This window comes from Rhineura floridana, chromosome 1 (genome assembly GCF_030035675.1).
Source record: "Rhineura floridana isolate rRhiFlo1 chromosome 1, rRhiFlo1.hap2, whole genome shotgun sequence".
NCBI classification, from domain to species: domain Eukaryota; kingdom Metazoa; phylum Chordata; class Lepidosauria; order Squamata; family Rhineuridae; genus Rhineura; species Rhineura floridana.
The window spans coordinates 238,469,502-238,485,350 of NC_084480.1; the positions used below are offsets into that span (position 1 = coordinate 238,469,502).

Below are 15,849 nucleotides of genomic sequence, written 5' to 3' on the forward strand. Positions count from 1 at the left end.
CAATGCCTTACAGGGTCAACACATGCTGGAATGAACACTACTTAAATGCTTGTGTGTACATACTGCAAAGAAATCCCCAGTTGGTTGTGGTTACCTGTGTGCTCCTTGCACCATTACGTGTGTGAGTGTGTGGATGAATTTTCCTAATATCATGAGTGAAGGCGGCTTAAAGATCTTCTTTTAAAATTGGGAATGCTCCATAACTACAAGGCATCTGTGCCCATGTGGAATTCAATTTTGGGGAAATCTTTAAAACTCGAGGGTTGAGGTGCCTGCTGGAGGCTCGCTAGGGATAAGAGGGCCATAGACTCCTCCATGTTTAGGAAGTCATTCTCTGCAGGAAGCCGACAACGGCCAACGAGCCATTTCCCGCTCTTTGAGCTGTTCAGGCCGTCATTGCTGAGACGCCTGATAAAAGTTTCGTGAAGCTCTTTGATGGGTTCCGACATTTCCTTCTCAGTCCAGGCCATCCGACTTGTTTGGTACCCAGGACGGAGGGGAAGGCAGAGGCGGCGAAAGCGGCCTGGGCGGGGTCTTCCCCTGCAAATATCTCCAAGCCTTTGTAGTCTCCTTTCAAATCAGGGGTGTCCGATTTCGGGATCCGGCGGCGAGGAGAGCTCCTCCCGCACCACCCCGACCCCTCCTCCTCGCGCTGCTGGCAGGGGAAATATGAAGGGGAGTTGCTGCTGCCGCCGCCGCTGCCTCTTCGGTTCAGTGAGGAGAAGAAAAAAGCCGCAGGAGGAGACGCGGCGGGGAAATCGCTTGGGAAAAAGGGACGCCTGCGGTCGCCCAACGCGAGATCTGAGCAGAGGTTGCTCAGGGCAGGGAAGGCGCAGAGGAGCCCGAGACGCCTCGGCGCACGCCCCAAAGTCCTTCGGCGCGCCCGGTATGGGGCGCGCCGTCTTCACTTGAAAGCCCTCACAGGAGGGGAAACTCGTGGAGTCAAGGCTCGGACAGCTGCGTAAGGAAACTGGAACTTCACTGCCTTCCTCTCGTACCGCTGGCCCCGTTGCTCGGGAGAAAAGAAACTGGGGCTGCCGCGGTCCTTTGGGATTTTAATACCGCCAGGTGGGTCCAGAAAGGCTCTCTAGCCCGCCCGTCACCTTTCCGCGGGATTTTTGTGTGGGGATTATTGGCATTTCAAGGAAGCACAAAGCCTCGGGGGAAAGTGGAAGAAAGCGTCGGAGAATAAAAGGAAAGGGAAACAGGGGCGGAAAAAAGAGGCTTGGAGTGGAGAAGCTTTGAAGAGTTGGAAATGTCCTGTCCCTGCTGCAGCCTGTTTAGATACCTGTTCCTAGCCCTTCTCTTGCATGGTGAGTATTGCAGATAGAAGGTGGAATGCATTTGGAATGTTTAGTAGTAGTAGTAGTAGTAGAAGTAGTGCTGCAACCTGTCTCTTAGTTTATCCCTGTAATGAAGGGCCATGCACATTGGCAGTGGTGTACAACACACATCATTATTCTTATTTTTTTATGCCTTTTCTTTTCTCTGTTACTTTAGGTTGATGGCTATCCACACTGGAGAGCTGTATTTTACCTGTTTTAGTTTTACCTTAACATTGTCTCAAATATCAGTACTGAAGTATTTATCAGTATATTTCACTTATTTGCATGGCAGTAAGAGCTCTTAGTTCCCTGGAAAAGCTGGCCAACTTGAATAGACAAAATGTGTGTAGCATATTTTCTAGAGTCAGAAACTGTCACTTTCTTGTGTCTTTCTTGTGGTCACTTGTTTGTTGGGTATAATAGCTGTCTATGGCAAAAAGAGATTTTTGCCTATGTGAATTTGAACAGGATATATGTAATCTACATTAGCTTTGTCTCAGTGTTGGTGTGTATGGAGTGATTTTCCTTTGCATCAGTTTTCTTAATTGTATTATATTAATAAAACCCATGGACAAAATGTGTAGAGCATAACCTGGATTCTGTATGTGTGATCACGTGGAAAGTGTTACAGGCCATAGGCCCAAACTATTTATTTTATTGACTTCAGTTATATTGCTGAGACACAAAAGGGCAGTAGACTGCAGCTGCAGTTCTTAACCATTCTAATTTTTATTTTTAAAAATAAACTATCTCAATCAGCTCTAGCTGTATGTTTGTATGTATGGCAATAGCCGCCACCCACCGGGTATTCAGGGATGGTTTCTTAATATGGAAATTCCCCCTAGCCATTGATAGACCTATCCTGTTCTAATCCTCTTTCAAAGCCATCTAAGATGCCATCTATACATCTTGTGGCAGTGAGTTCCATAAGTTGATTACGCATTGTGTGAAGAAATGCTTTCCTTAGTCTGTCCTGAATCTGCCAGTGAATTGGCAGGGTCTATTGGGTGACCCTGAATTTTAGCATGAAGAGGAAAAACTCTCTGCTTTCCTCACATAAATCATTATTTTAAATGAAGTGTACTATGTTCTCCTTTTTGTCTTCTTGTCTCAAATAAAAAGCCTCAGTGCCTGATATGGAACATGCCTCCATCACTTGATCATTGGGTTATCCTTTTATGCACCTTTTCCATATAATGCTTTTTTGAAATGGGAAGACTAGAATTGTACATGGTATTCAAAATGCAACAACACCATACAGTTATAAATAAGACATTGGCTGTTTTCAGTCCTTTCCTAATTATTCTTAAAATGCAATTTGCCCTTTTGCTGCCCTTGTTGATATTTTCATTGTGATATATCTACCACAACCACAGCATCTTCTGCATAATCACAACCTTTTCCAATCTTATGATATATGTAGCTGTTTTTGTTTTGTTTTACCTAAATGTGCATTATTTTACATTTACTTCTATTGAAACTTATTTACCATTTTGCTGCCCATAACCCAATATAAGGAGATTCCCCTAAGGAATCTTTCATAATCTGCTTTTGGATTTCCACAGTTTGAAAAACTTGATGTGATCTCCAAACTTGGCTATCTCACAGTATACCCCTAACTCTATATCATAATGAAATAGCTGTAATATAGAACTTTGGGGGACTTGTTAGTTTCCACCATTGTGAAAATTGCCCATTTATTCCTACCCTGTGCTTTCTGTCCTTTAACCTGTTACTGATCTGTAAAAGAACCTGCCCTCTTATCCTATGACTGCTAAGTTTATTCAGGAGACTTTGATAAGGATTTTGTTGAAAGCTTTTTGAAAGCTCAGTTATATAATATGCCAGATTACTTTGATCCATGTTTGTAGACCCCCTCAAAGAACACAAAAAGACTAGTGAGGCAGAAGTTCCTTTTGTAGAAGACATGTTGAGTCTTTCCCAGAAAAGCATGTTTGTCCACAGGCACAATAATTCTAGTTTTAATTAAGCCAAATCCAGACCTATAGTAAAGTATCTAGCATTTCCTTCTAAGTGGTCTTTGAACACTTCAAAATGTTTATTGGGAGTTTTACTGTTACTGCTAGATAACCATCCAGTATAAGATGAACTGGCATTTAGGCTGATAATGACCCTGGCACCTAAATACATTATTGAATTTTCAGACATTCTGAGCTATTTTTTTCAGGGGCAGCTGTGGCAAGTCAATATGTATGAAAATCTTTTTGTACACCGCCCAGAGAGCCTTCGGGCTTAGGGCGGTATATAAATTAAACTAAATAAAAAATAAAATAAAAATAAAAATCAAACTCTACATTATTCAGATACTTTACTAAGTATGCCTCATTTTATGCCCTATTCATATCTAAAATCCCAATCAGAACTTTGTACAGGTTTTTGAACATAGGAATTAATCTGCCCCTTTATTTGGACAATACCAAATGCCACACAATAAATAATAAAGATCATGAGATTTCTGGGTGTCTTGTGTCTTTATAGACAGAGGACTTGCTCATCAAAGGGGTTCTTATTCTCCTCCCACAACTCAACTTCAAAATATATAGACTGTATAAATATGTCTGGTTGAGACAGACCTGCATGGACGCCAAGGTGCACTTTAAAATTCTGTGATCTGGGCGTCTAGAAGTCAAAACGGAAGGTTTGAAGTTAGAGGCTAAGTAAGGAGAGAAGGTATAATTATAGGGTTAGACTCCCAGGCTCATCTGCTTGGAATTACCGAGCTGTTTTAAACTTTGGCTGAAATGTGAAACAAATCAGGGCCAATAGTCAGATCAAACAAGCCGCTGCCAAGAGAAGTTGGGATGGGGAGACTTGTTGGCTCCCCCCCCCACTATAGTGTCATCAGATGGGAACATTAAAAAGAAAAAAGGGGAGGAGAAAGAATAAACTTGTTGAGGCCACTGTCACTTATTAACTATATAGGGATGAAGATCTGCTGTGGAAAACCATTGCCCCCTTGGGCTCAAATATGGACAGACAGTTGGATGTAATACTTGGTCTTGTAACTTTTTTCACTGCATTTTCACTCTGAAACATGCTTAATGAAAGTACTTGGTTTAAATCAGTGGCTTGTTCATTAATAATAATCCATAGGTTTGAACAACATCTTTTTCACTGTCAGTTTGATCCTTACAAGTTTTTTTATTTGGGCTGGGTGTGTTTTCATTTATAGCTGTACAATCTTAATTCTTTTGGTTTTCTTGTACCACTTCCCATGCCACACTGTATCTTGAAACTTGCCATTCACAAAGGCTCATTGGGCTTTGCCTTAAAGCTTTTAGGAGAGGAGATTCTATAACTGCCATTGAGAGAATATTCCTTTACCAAACTACTTATGCAATGTATGTACTACTTATGCATTATAATCCTATGCAAGTCTAGTCAGACATAAGTCTTGTTGAACTCAATGAGACTTACACTCAGGTAAACATGCACAAGACTACAGCCTCAATTTCCCCCCCTAACTTATAACATAAGTATAACCTTCAGTAAAAACAAGACACAATGAATTTATGTTCTGTAATACATTAATAATTGCAATCCATTTTGCATCCTGTTCCTAGAAAATAATATAAGGCTGCAATCCTAAACCTATTTACTAAGAGGAACTTGGCAGAGCTTACTTTTTAATAAACATGTTTAGGATCAAGTTGTAAGATTGTCAGCGTATCTCAGAGCATATTCCTTTCTTATGAGCCCACATAGCTTTTGAGATATTCAGCATTAGACCAGATATCCAGCCGCAGAGTGGATATTAGCACTATGCATCACTGATAGGTAAAACTTGTCTGGAACATTGTATTCAACTAAGTCCTATTCAGAGAAGATGCACTGAAATTAATGAATCTAAATTAATTGTGTCTTAAGTGGGTCTATTTGAGTAGGACTAGCATTGAATACCACCCATTGTGTTTAATATGAGGGGTTGCAACTGATCTTTACCCTAATTTTTTTAGTGCAACTATTTTAATTATGGTACAGATGTGTGTAATACTTAATACAGGTGTTTTTGATATTGAAGCTACCTTGAATGTTGTTGGTTAGACAGATTGTAAATTAAACATGCATTTTCATAACTTCTTTAATTTCTGCTGTAATATGGGAACTTGGGGTTACCCTGTAAAATTTATTCAGGATAAAGAAGAGAAAGAACTTCACACAATGTGTAATTAACTTATGGAAATCACTGCCATGAGATGTACTCATGGCCACTGGCTTAACCGACTTTCAAGACTGGATGAATTCAAGGAGAATAGGTCTATCAATAGGCATTAGCTATCCTAGTTATATAGAACCTCTATGTTCAAAGGCTGTGTATCTCTGAATAACAGGTGCCTGTTGGCAAATGCCAAGAAGAGTTCTTGCTTTGTATGCAAGTTGATAAACTAGATGGACCTTCATGTCTGATCTAGAAGGGCTTATGTTTTTAAACTTTCTCAGTTCTAAGAATACAATATGTTGTCCATTCCTTTTATTATTTGTTTTGTAGATTTCTTTCTCTGTTCTCTTCTAAATCCTTTATCACAGGGATGGGGAACCTGTAGCTCTCCATTTGTTGCCGTACTACATCTCCCACAATTTCTGACTATTGACCAAGCTGGCTGGGGTTTGTGGGAATTGAAGTTCAATAACATCTGAAGGGCTACGGGTTCCCCACCTCTGCTTTTACAGTTATCATCATCCATAAAAACCAGTGTTCAAAACTGGATAGAATTCCAGACAGGTGTGGTATAGTGGTTAGAGTGTTGGTCTACGACCTGGGAGAACAGGGTTTGAATCCCCACACAGCTATGAAGCTCACTGGGTGACCTCGGTCCAGTCACTGTCTCTCAGCCTCAGAGGAAGGCAATGGTAAACCTCCTCTGAATACCACTTACCATGAAAACTCTATTCATAGGGTTGCCATAAGTCGGGATCGACTTGAAGGCAGTCCATTTCATTTCCATTTTTTCCTTATCGGTGATGCGCAGTGCTAATATTACTTCCCACACTTTGATATATTGCTTCTACTAAAACAAGCTGAAATGGAATTGGCCTTTTGGGCTACACTGTCATATATTGACTCTTACTTAGTTTAGCTATGCTAACCTCTTAAGCACCCCTTAGCATTCGTCAACAGCTAGCCAAACAACTGAAAAGAAATGCTGTCAAGATATCACATAGCTGTATCACAGCCAGCTGGACAGCATCTGGCAATCTAGGAGTGTATTAAATGGGATTACATAAATAGGCATTAAAATTCTAGCACACCTTTTTGAAGTCAAGTTTGGTTAGCTTATCAAATGTAAAAGTAAAAGTAAAATGCAATTCAAGACTTAGATTCATACTAATATTGCATCATAAATATATCTCAACAATACAGGGATAGCGTTTTTAAAAAAACCTTCATTAATCAAAATAAACCCTGTTGGATGTCAAAAGAGGTTTGTGGCTGGAACCTGTCCATTATCGTGGTTTTCTCTACATATAGAAAAAGCCACAAAAGTTTCAGATGTCAAATGCTAAAATCATATTGCTCCAGAAACTCTGATTAATAAGATGAGCAATAAAGTGGATTCAAAACAATTTGCCTAATTTATTTCTAAATGTCATTTTTTGACCCCAAATATTAAAAATTCATAGAAGAGACATAGCAGCCTTGCAGTGTTTCTGTATTATTAGGTTTTTTTGTGTTCAATAAATTTATGTTTGTTTATTTTCTTTTTAATTCCCCAAGGTAGAACTTGTTGAAGCCATATTGAGTTTTTCAAGTACAGTACATAATGTAAAATATTTGAGCATTGAAAATATATTGCATGTTTCAGTTGCTTGGAATGTGTTTGTGCAATACTGTTACTGTTTTGTGATATGATTATTTTTATTTATTGGTTTACAGTATTTATAGACTGTTCTATAACAAAATGTTCTCCAGGTGACTTCATTAGAAACACAGCTCCTTTCCTTTCTCCAGCAGAAAGTTAAAAATGTAACCAATATTAAGAATTGGGACTTGGATCAATACTGTTCTACATCTCTCACAGGCATTTATTAAACTAAGGATGCCACTTGAATTTTGATTGGATTTTTTTTTTCATCTCATCAGTTAATTTTGAAAATGGAAATCTGTGGTAAATGAGATTAAAGGGCATAATTGCAGGCTCCAAGAGCATACACATAGTGTTTCAATTCATATATTTGTTTACATTTATTTGTTATCTAATTTCTTTTTGCAATATAATACTTGAGATATTGTAAACCTGCGCTCCTTATTAACTAACTAACTAAAATCCTCTCTTACTTAAATAACGAGATCCTACATTATATATCGGAATGCACGTCTTGAACGTTTTTTGTTTGTTGGTACATAAAGTGTACAAATTAAGTCTTTGAAAAATTGAATGCAAAATGTTTCCATGCACAATTTAAATCTTGGGAGAGGATCCTTACTCAATTAAAGGTTGACATCTGAGTTTTTTAAAGGACCCATCATATTCTTCTGACTGTAAATTGCTTTAACTGATTTTGATACTATATTTTTATATTGTAACCTTCCCTGGGACCTTATGAGGAAGGGCAGATAATAAATCCAATAAATAAATAAAATAAACTTGGGGCGCAATACAACTTGCCCTTCTGCCGAGTTGAGGTAAGTTGGATGCTGCAGTTCCCTGGCAGTGCTGGCAGGCTCCTGGTTCCGCTGCTGTTGAAAACAACAGAATGAACTTCAACAGGGATAAATGCAAAGTTCTACCCTAGGAAAAATAAACCAAATGCACAGTTAGAAGATGGGGGGTACTTGGCTCAGCGATACGACATGTGAGAAGGATCTTGGAATTGTCGTTGATCACAAGCTGAATATGAGCCAACAGTGTGATGTGGCTGCAAAAAATGAAAATGCTATTTTAGGCTGCATTAACAGAAGTATAGTTTCCAAATCGCATGAAGTATTAGTTCCCCTCTATTCAGCACTGGTTAGGCCTCATCTTGAGTACTGCATCCAGTTCTGGTCTCCGCACTTCAAGAAAGATGCAGACAAACTGGAACAGGTTCAGAGGAGGGCAACAAGGATGATTAGGGGACTGGAAACAAAGCCCTATGAGGGGAGACTGAAAGAACTGGGCATGTTTTACCTGGAGAAGAGAAGACTGAGGGGAAATATGATAGCACTCTTCAAGTATATGAAAGGTTGCCACACAGAGGAGGGCCGGGATCTCTTCTTGATCATCCCAGAGTGCAGGACATGGAATAATGGCCTCAAGTTGCAGGAAGCCAGATTTCGACTGAACATCAGGAAAAACTTCCTGTTAGAGCCATACGACAATGGCATCAATTACCTGGAGAGGTAGTGGGTTCTCCGACACTGGAGGCATTCAAGAGGCAGCTGGACAGCCATCTGTCAGGAATGCTTTGATTTGGATTCCTGCATTGAGCAGGGGGTTGGACTAGATGGCCTTATAGGCCCCTTCCAACTTTACTATTCTATGATTCTATGAAATAATGGGTATATTCCTACCAATATAAAAAAATGTGGGAAGATGCATTCCTATTTACACTTTACAGCACTGATGGGGATTGCATGCATTAGATAACATCTGGATGTGCATTTGCATCTGATCTTTGCCAGCTATATATTCCATGCTGTGTGCATGGCTGCCAACTCAGCATCAGAGACCAAAAGTGTAGGCTGAATGGAAACAGTCTTTCTTTCATTAAAGTGAATGGCTTCTACTGACTCCATTGGGAGAAATAAAAGCATTTGTAGTCAGAAATACAATTAGAAAGGGGCAATCTGCTTTTAAGTTTCCACTTGAAAAGTTTGCTACAGAGAAGAAATCTTCATATTAATATTGTCATAACAAAGTTAATGTTTGTAGGCTTCACAAGAACTCTGTTTATTGAACCAAATGGAGAAAGTATTAATTTACTGTAGTGGAAATATTAACTGACAATCTTATAGTAACATCCTATGCATAGTTGCCTGAAAGTAAGTTCCACAGCCCAGTTAAGATGTTATGCTAAACATAGTTTACTGTGAAGTAAAGAAGCCACAGCAAGCCTTGAGTGCATGCGCTACCCCCTGCTCTCCTCCCACACAGCTGGGAGGAGGAATTGAGAAATGTTTGCTTCTGCTCTGAGTTGACAAGCTGGTTAACATTAACACTGTTTCAAAACAATCCATAGTTAATGTTTATTAATGTTAATTACAATTTGTTGGTTTAGACAAAATAACAAATGCTTGCCTGTCATTGCAAGCGAAGGAGAGAGCGAGCAGCATATGAACCCAAGGCTCAGTGCAGCCTGTTAATGTCATGGTAAACTTATTTTGCCTAATGTCTGAAAATGGTCACTTATTCCTTGTTAAGTGTATTTAGGGCCTATTAATATGCAGGCAAGCATGCAAAAATATAAAATAATGATGCGACTGGAACTTGACACTTTCCTGTTCCCATACAGTGATTAATTGGATAGTATTACCTGGAATTAAGTGGACATGCCATAGGGTTATATAATGAACCCTTTTGTTCATATCTGCATCTGTATTAAAGCTGGCCTCCAAGACTCTTTTCACACTCAAGCATGAGGCTGAAATGGAAAGGTATGCAGATGAAGGGGCAAAGCTATATAGACAGGAACAGACTTAGATTCTCAAAGGCACACATTAAGTTCTTGGTGACAAAGTCAATACAGTAGGGCCCAGCTTTACGGCACTTCACTAATGCGGCGGTCTCATTAAATCCAATAAGACTAAAGCCCCACTCATACGGTGCTTGTTCCGCTTTTATGGCAGTTTTCAGGCATCGCGCGCCATTCAGTGGGGGTCTGGAACGTAACCCGCCATATGGGTGGGACCCTACTGTAGACTGTATTTGGTGTCGGATAACTGAGAGAAATCTAAATCTGACTTACTCTCCAGACACTGGAGTAACAAGCGGGGACCCCCATTAGCAAGGATCTCAAAAAGAGGTGCAGTGTGTCTCTACTCATTGTGCAGAGACGTGCAAGGAAATATATAAACAATCAAAATTGTTTAGAATGTTGAAATGATTTGTTGTAACAACCCTGTGTAGCAAACTTGCTGTTACCAATTTATGGATGGAAAACAGGATGAGATACAACAACTTGCCTAAAGTCTCCCCGTGCTTTGTTGACTGAGCTAAGATTTGAACCCACGTCTCAATCCTAATCTTTATCCGCTGATTCACAGTAGTAGGCTAGTTGACCAGTGGAGTATAGGAACAAAGGGACTGGTATATGCTAAGAATTATGTTTCTACACAGCTGTAGACTGGACAGCTGTATGCATAAAGCATCTAAGGAAAGATTATATTCACTTTTTGACATACTTTTCTGTTTCACACAGTAGTATAGACATGATACAAATTGTTCAAGTATGCAATTTATGATACCAGTAAATAGTTTTCCTATTACACCATTTTAAGATTAACAGTATGCTTTAATTTGGATTCCTGCATTGAGCAGGGGGTTAGACTTGATGGCCTTATAGGCTCCTTCCAATTCTACTATTCTATGATTCTACCCTAAATAGAGGCCCACTGTAATGAATTTGCTAGGCACTTCCAGGATAAAATCTTTAGTATCCACCAGGACTTAGACTCCAGTGTTATAGCAGGTGAATCAAGCAGGGTATCCAGAGCACAGCCTTGTCCTGATTTCTTGGATGAGTTTCAGTTGGTACAGCTTGAGGACATTGACAAGGTGCTTGGACAGGTTCGTGCAACCACTTCTGTGCTGGATCCTTGCCCTTCTTGGCTAATAAAAGCTAGCAGGGATGGAACAGCCGGCTGGGCCAGGGAAGTGATTAATGCCTCTCTGCGAGAGGGGGTGGTCCCTGGCTGCCTGAAAGAGGCAGTAGTGAGACCACTCCTGAAGAGACTCTCCCTGGACCCAGAAAATTTTAATAACTGTAGGCCAGTAGCAAATGTTCCATTCTTGGGCAAGGTTCTTGGATCAGTGGTGGCAGGCCAGCTCCAGACACTCTTGGATGAGACTGATTATCTGGATCCATTTCAGTTGGGTTTCAGGCCTGGTTTTGGCACGGAAACAGCCTTGTCGCCCTGTATGATGACCTTTGTCTGGAGAGAGACAGGGGGAGTGTGACTCTGTTGATTCTCCTTGATCTCTCATCTGCTTTCAATACCATCGACCATGGTATCCTGGGAAGATGGGCTGAGTTGGGAGTGGGAGGGACTGCATGGCGGTGGTTCTGCTCCTCCTTGGTGGGTTGGAGAAGGTGGTACTTGGGGAACATTGCTCTGCACCCTGGACTCTCCAGTATGGGGTTCCGCAGGGGTCAATTCTGTCCCCCATGCTGTTCAACATCTACATGAAACTGTTGGGTGCAGTCATCTGGAGCTTTGGAGTGCGTTGCCATCAGTATGCTGATGACACACAGCTCTATTTCTCCTTTTCATCTTCTTCAGGTGAGGCTGTCAATGTGCTGAACCAGTGCCTGGCTGCGACAATGGACTGGATGAGAGCTAATAAACTGAGGTTCAGTCCAGATAAGACTGAGATGCTGCTAGTGGGTGGTTCTTCTGACCGGATGGTGGATGTCCAACCTGTCCTGGATGGGGTTGAACTCCCCCTGAAGGAGCAGGTTCGTAGCTTGGAGGTTGTCCTAGAACCATCTCTGTCACTTGAGGCTCAGGTAGCCTCAGTGGCACATAGTGCCTTCTACCAAGGTACGCCCCTATCTGGACAGGATAACCTGGCTTCAGTTGTCCATGCTCTGGTAACCTCCAAGCTAGATTACTGCAGTGTGCTTTATGTGGGGCTGCTTTTGAAGATGGTTTGGAAGCTGCAGCTTGTGCAAAATGCAGTGGCCAGATTGGTAACCAGACAGTTCGAACATATAAAACTGATTCTGGCCCGCTTTCATTGGCTGCCTGTATGCTTCTGAGCTCAATTCAAGGTGCTGGTTTTAACCTATAAAGCCTTACATGGCTTAGGACCACAATACCTGATGGAACGCCTTTCCTGACACGAACCCACCCGTACCCTATGCTCAACATCAAAGACTCTGCTCTGGGTGCGTACTCCGAGGGAAGCTGGGAGTCTGGCAACAAGGGAGAGGGTTTCTCAGTGGTGGCCCCCAAATTATGGAATGATCTCCTTGATGAAGTGCGCCTGGCACCAACCCTGTTATCTATTCGGCACCAGGACAAGACTTTCCTCTTCTCCCAGGCATTTTAGCATGTGTTTTTAAATTTGTATATTTGTTTTTAACGTTTTTAATTGTTGTAAACTGTCCAGAGAGCTTTGGCTATGGGGTGGTATACAAATGCAATAAATAAATAAATAAATATACTTTGTAGGGAATAAGCACCATTGAATTCAGTGGGAGTTACTTCTGAGCAAACATGCTTAAGATTGCGCTATAAATACTGTAGCTCTTCATATAGAATCAGGTCACACATCCAGCCTTTGTGTATCTGTATGTTTCCCAAATTTATTTGTTTTCTGGAATGTGCATTATATGTCTGTGCACACTTGCATGTGTGGTTATATATGTTTTTAAATGTATATCCTGGCTTTCCTCCCAGAAGGAGCCCAGGGTAGCATGATGTTAGCTGATGTTGCCTCAGTCCTCATTTAACAGACTTAGCATGACCATGGGCCTTTGGAACAGCAGCTCATGCCATGTGAATCTATGTGGCTGTGCTAAATGTTGGAAACTGAAGTAGATTCCAAAACTGAAAATATAGTATGTAAAGTTGCAGGACCTGGCAGCTTGTGTAAAGTAATGTCTTACTGAGGTAAATCAGGGAATGTGCAAGTTTGAAGAGGGATGGGGGGGGGGCGAGTTTGAATACTTCTGAAATGACAAACAATGCTGTTATTGATAAACCTGGTCAGAAGTATCCTTTGGTATTTTGCTTTGTTTAAAATAATAAAGTAAGCATTTTTCCTTGCATTAAGATATCTCTTAGATGTAGATGTGCAGTTATACGTATTCCCCTGTGAGTAGGGCACAGAGAATAATATACTTCAGTCCTGTAAGAATTCAGCATTGTCTCCAAACCTTCTGTAAATACTCAATAATTGTTGACTGTTTCCAGGGCTGATGTCCATATTATATTATTCTATATATATGGGCCCATACTCATGTACGAAGATGTATGCACTTCTGCCGGTGTTTTTTGGCTTTATTCAAGTGTCAGGAAGCTGCTCAGAGTATGCTTCCAATTTCCATTCCTATTTTTATGTGATAAAATACACTGTGTTGATGTGCAGGCATAGGAACATAATGTGAGACTCCACCCTAAATATGTCAGATGTACAAAGCCAGTTCATAAAGGAGTTTTTTATTTATTACATTTATACCCGCCTTTCTTTTCATGATAGAAACCCAAGGCAGCTTACATATGGTTCGCAGGCGGTCTCTCATCCAGGCACTGACCAGACCTGACCCTGCTTAGCTTCAGCAGGGAGCTGGCCTTATGTGGCTTCAGACCATAACCTGGGACTTTTGGATCGGATAACTACCAAGTGAAATTGATTATATCATCACAAACCATTTTAATTGTCCATATTCACCAGATTTCTTTCATGCTTCATATTTGATTTCTCACAGGGCTGGGAGAAGGTTCTGCACTTCTTCATCCAGACAGTAGGTCACACCCTCGATCGCTAGAGAAGAGTGCATGGCGAACTTTCAAGGAGTCGCAGTGTCATCACATGTTGAAGCATCTCCATAATGGAGCCCGCATCACTGTACAAATGCCTCCCACCATTGAAGGACACTGGGTCTCCACTGGGTAAGGATATCAACAAACATGATGATCATACTATATAGGCCCCCCCAAAATGCTAAAATGCTTTGATAGACATTAATGTAGGAGCCAAGTGCTTTAGATACATAAAAGAGGAGGATAGCATACTGTATAGCTGCTTTCTTCTCGACCAGTTTCTGTAGGCTGTAACCCACTGAAACTCACAACAAGCTTAAAGCACCCAGAGGGCTTTTATCTTTTGTTTCCCTCAATGCAGCAGCCTCCCTGTACCACATGATGCTGCTTTTTAAACTAAAAAAATGCTTCTAAAATAAATGTGTATTATAACACAGGAAGTCTGCTGTTGTGAGGAAGGCTGAAAACTGTACTATGGACATAGAAGCCTTTCTGGCCACACAATTAACCCGCAAACTTTTGTGACTATTGTCTGTATTTAAAAAAAGTAAGATGTTCCAGATAATTTCAGTTTTCATTACTTTGGAAATCACAATGTAGTTGAAAATAGTCTGCTTATTCAGATGTTGTTCATATGTCATATGCTTATCATACTATTTGCGAGGGCTAGTGATTAAAATTTGGCTTTATGCTATATCATGTGACATCTATATATAACGAAGTTCATTAACAAAATGAAATTATGAAGCTTCAGTTGACAAGCCCAAGCATGCATAAGTGCTTATCTGAGATTACAAATATTCAATTAGAGGGAGGTATTTATTTGGTAGTCTCAGCTTGCAATATACAGCTGTGTGCTCTCAATTATTTCCTTAGGAAGGCTCTTTGGGATATAAGATTCCCTTCAAGCCCAGTCCTGCAGTCATTACTGAGGCAAAACCACCACTGAAGTTAGTGAGAATAGCAAGCAGTAATCCTCTTTCAAATCCTCCACAGATATTACTGGAAAGTTCAGGGAGAAGATGTGGAAGTTCATCACTTAGGAGGGAATCTGTTTTACTTGCAGAAAACGAGCAGACTAGCAAGCGCTCAGCTTATAAACCATTTTTTGTTGCAACTATAAGCTTTATACAAATATTTCAGTGTTATAGTTTGGGTTTATTTTATAAACACATTAAAGCATGTTTATTACTTTGCTTGCTTGAAGCCAGGCAGGTGTGGTCAGTCCTTTTCCTTGTTGATTTAATCACCATGGAAGTAGAACTATATTGAAAAGTGTTGCCAGTCTTTTAAAATAATAACTGCATTATCACACAGAAATAAAATGGGAAAGAGCTCGTAGAAAATCTATTAGGATTATGGGAATATTTATCTTCAGGTCTAAAGGCTTTGACAGCAACTTATTCATGTTAGATATACATATTTTAAAGAAAAAAAGAAAAAGCTGTTGAATTGGATCTAGACTTAGAGCATGATTCTACTTCCTGGGCTGAGGGAAGTTGGATGTGGCAGATATCCAGCTGGGTCCTGGCTCAGCTGGGCTATGCCGGTATAAGCCCTTTAGTACAGTTGAGTCAGGACCCAGATGGCTCAACTGCGACCAGACCAAGTGGAGCGAACATAAGGCCTGAAAAAGGGGCATGTTGGGGCGTATTGGGGAGGGGCTGAAGTGAGGGGATTTAGGCCACATTCAACTTGTGATTGAAGTGCTCCTGCAGGTCCCAATCTAGGCAAAAGTTACGCCGGGAGAAAGGTCAATCTCAGAAAATATTGCAATAGATCACAATGGAGAGGGCTTATTCCCCAGTAGGGGTATTTGGGAGAGCAGGCTTTTACTTTCTGGTCCCTGTGTGCAGCGCCTGGCTGAGCCAACGT

General features: G+C 40.7%; 1 protein-coding gene across 1 annotated transcript in view; it reads left to right on the top strand.

Annotated features, from left to right (window-relative positions):
* The first annotated feature begins 488 nt into the window (after window positions 1-488).
* The window catches only part of APCDD1 (APC down-regulated 1), a 53,073-nt gene continuing 37,712 nt past the window's right edge, over window positions 489-15,849 (top strand). The window contains exons 1-2 of the mRNA XM_061595306.1: window positions 489-1,313; window positions 13,920-14,103. Of these exons, the coding sequence (XP_061451290.1) occupies window positions 1,256-1,313; window positions 13,920-14,103 (242 nt within the window). The 5' untranslated portion in view covers window positions 489-1,255. The remainder of the gene's footprint in view (window positions 1,314-13,919; window positions 14,104-15,849) is intronic.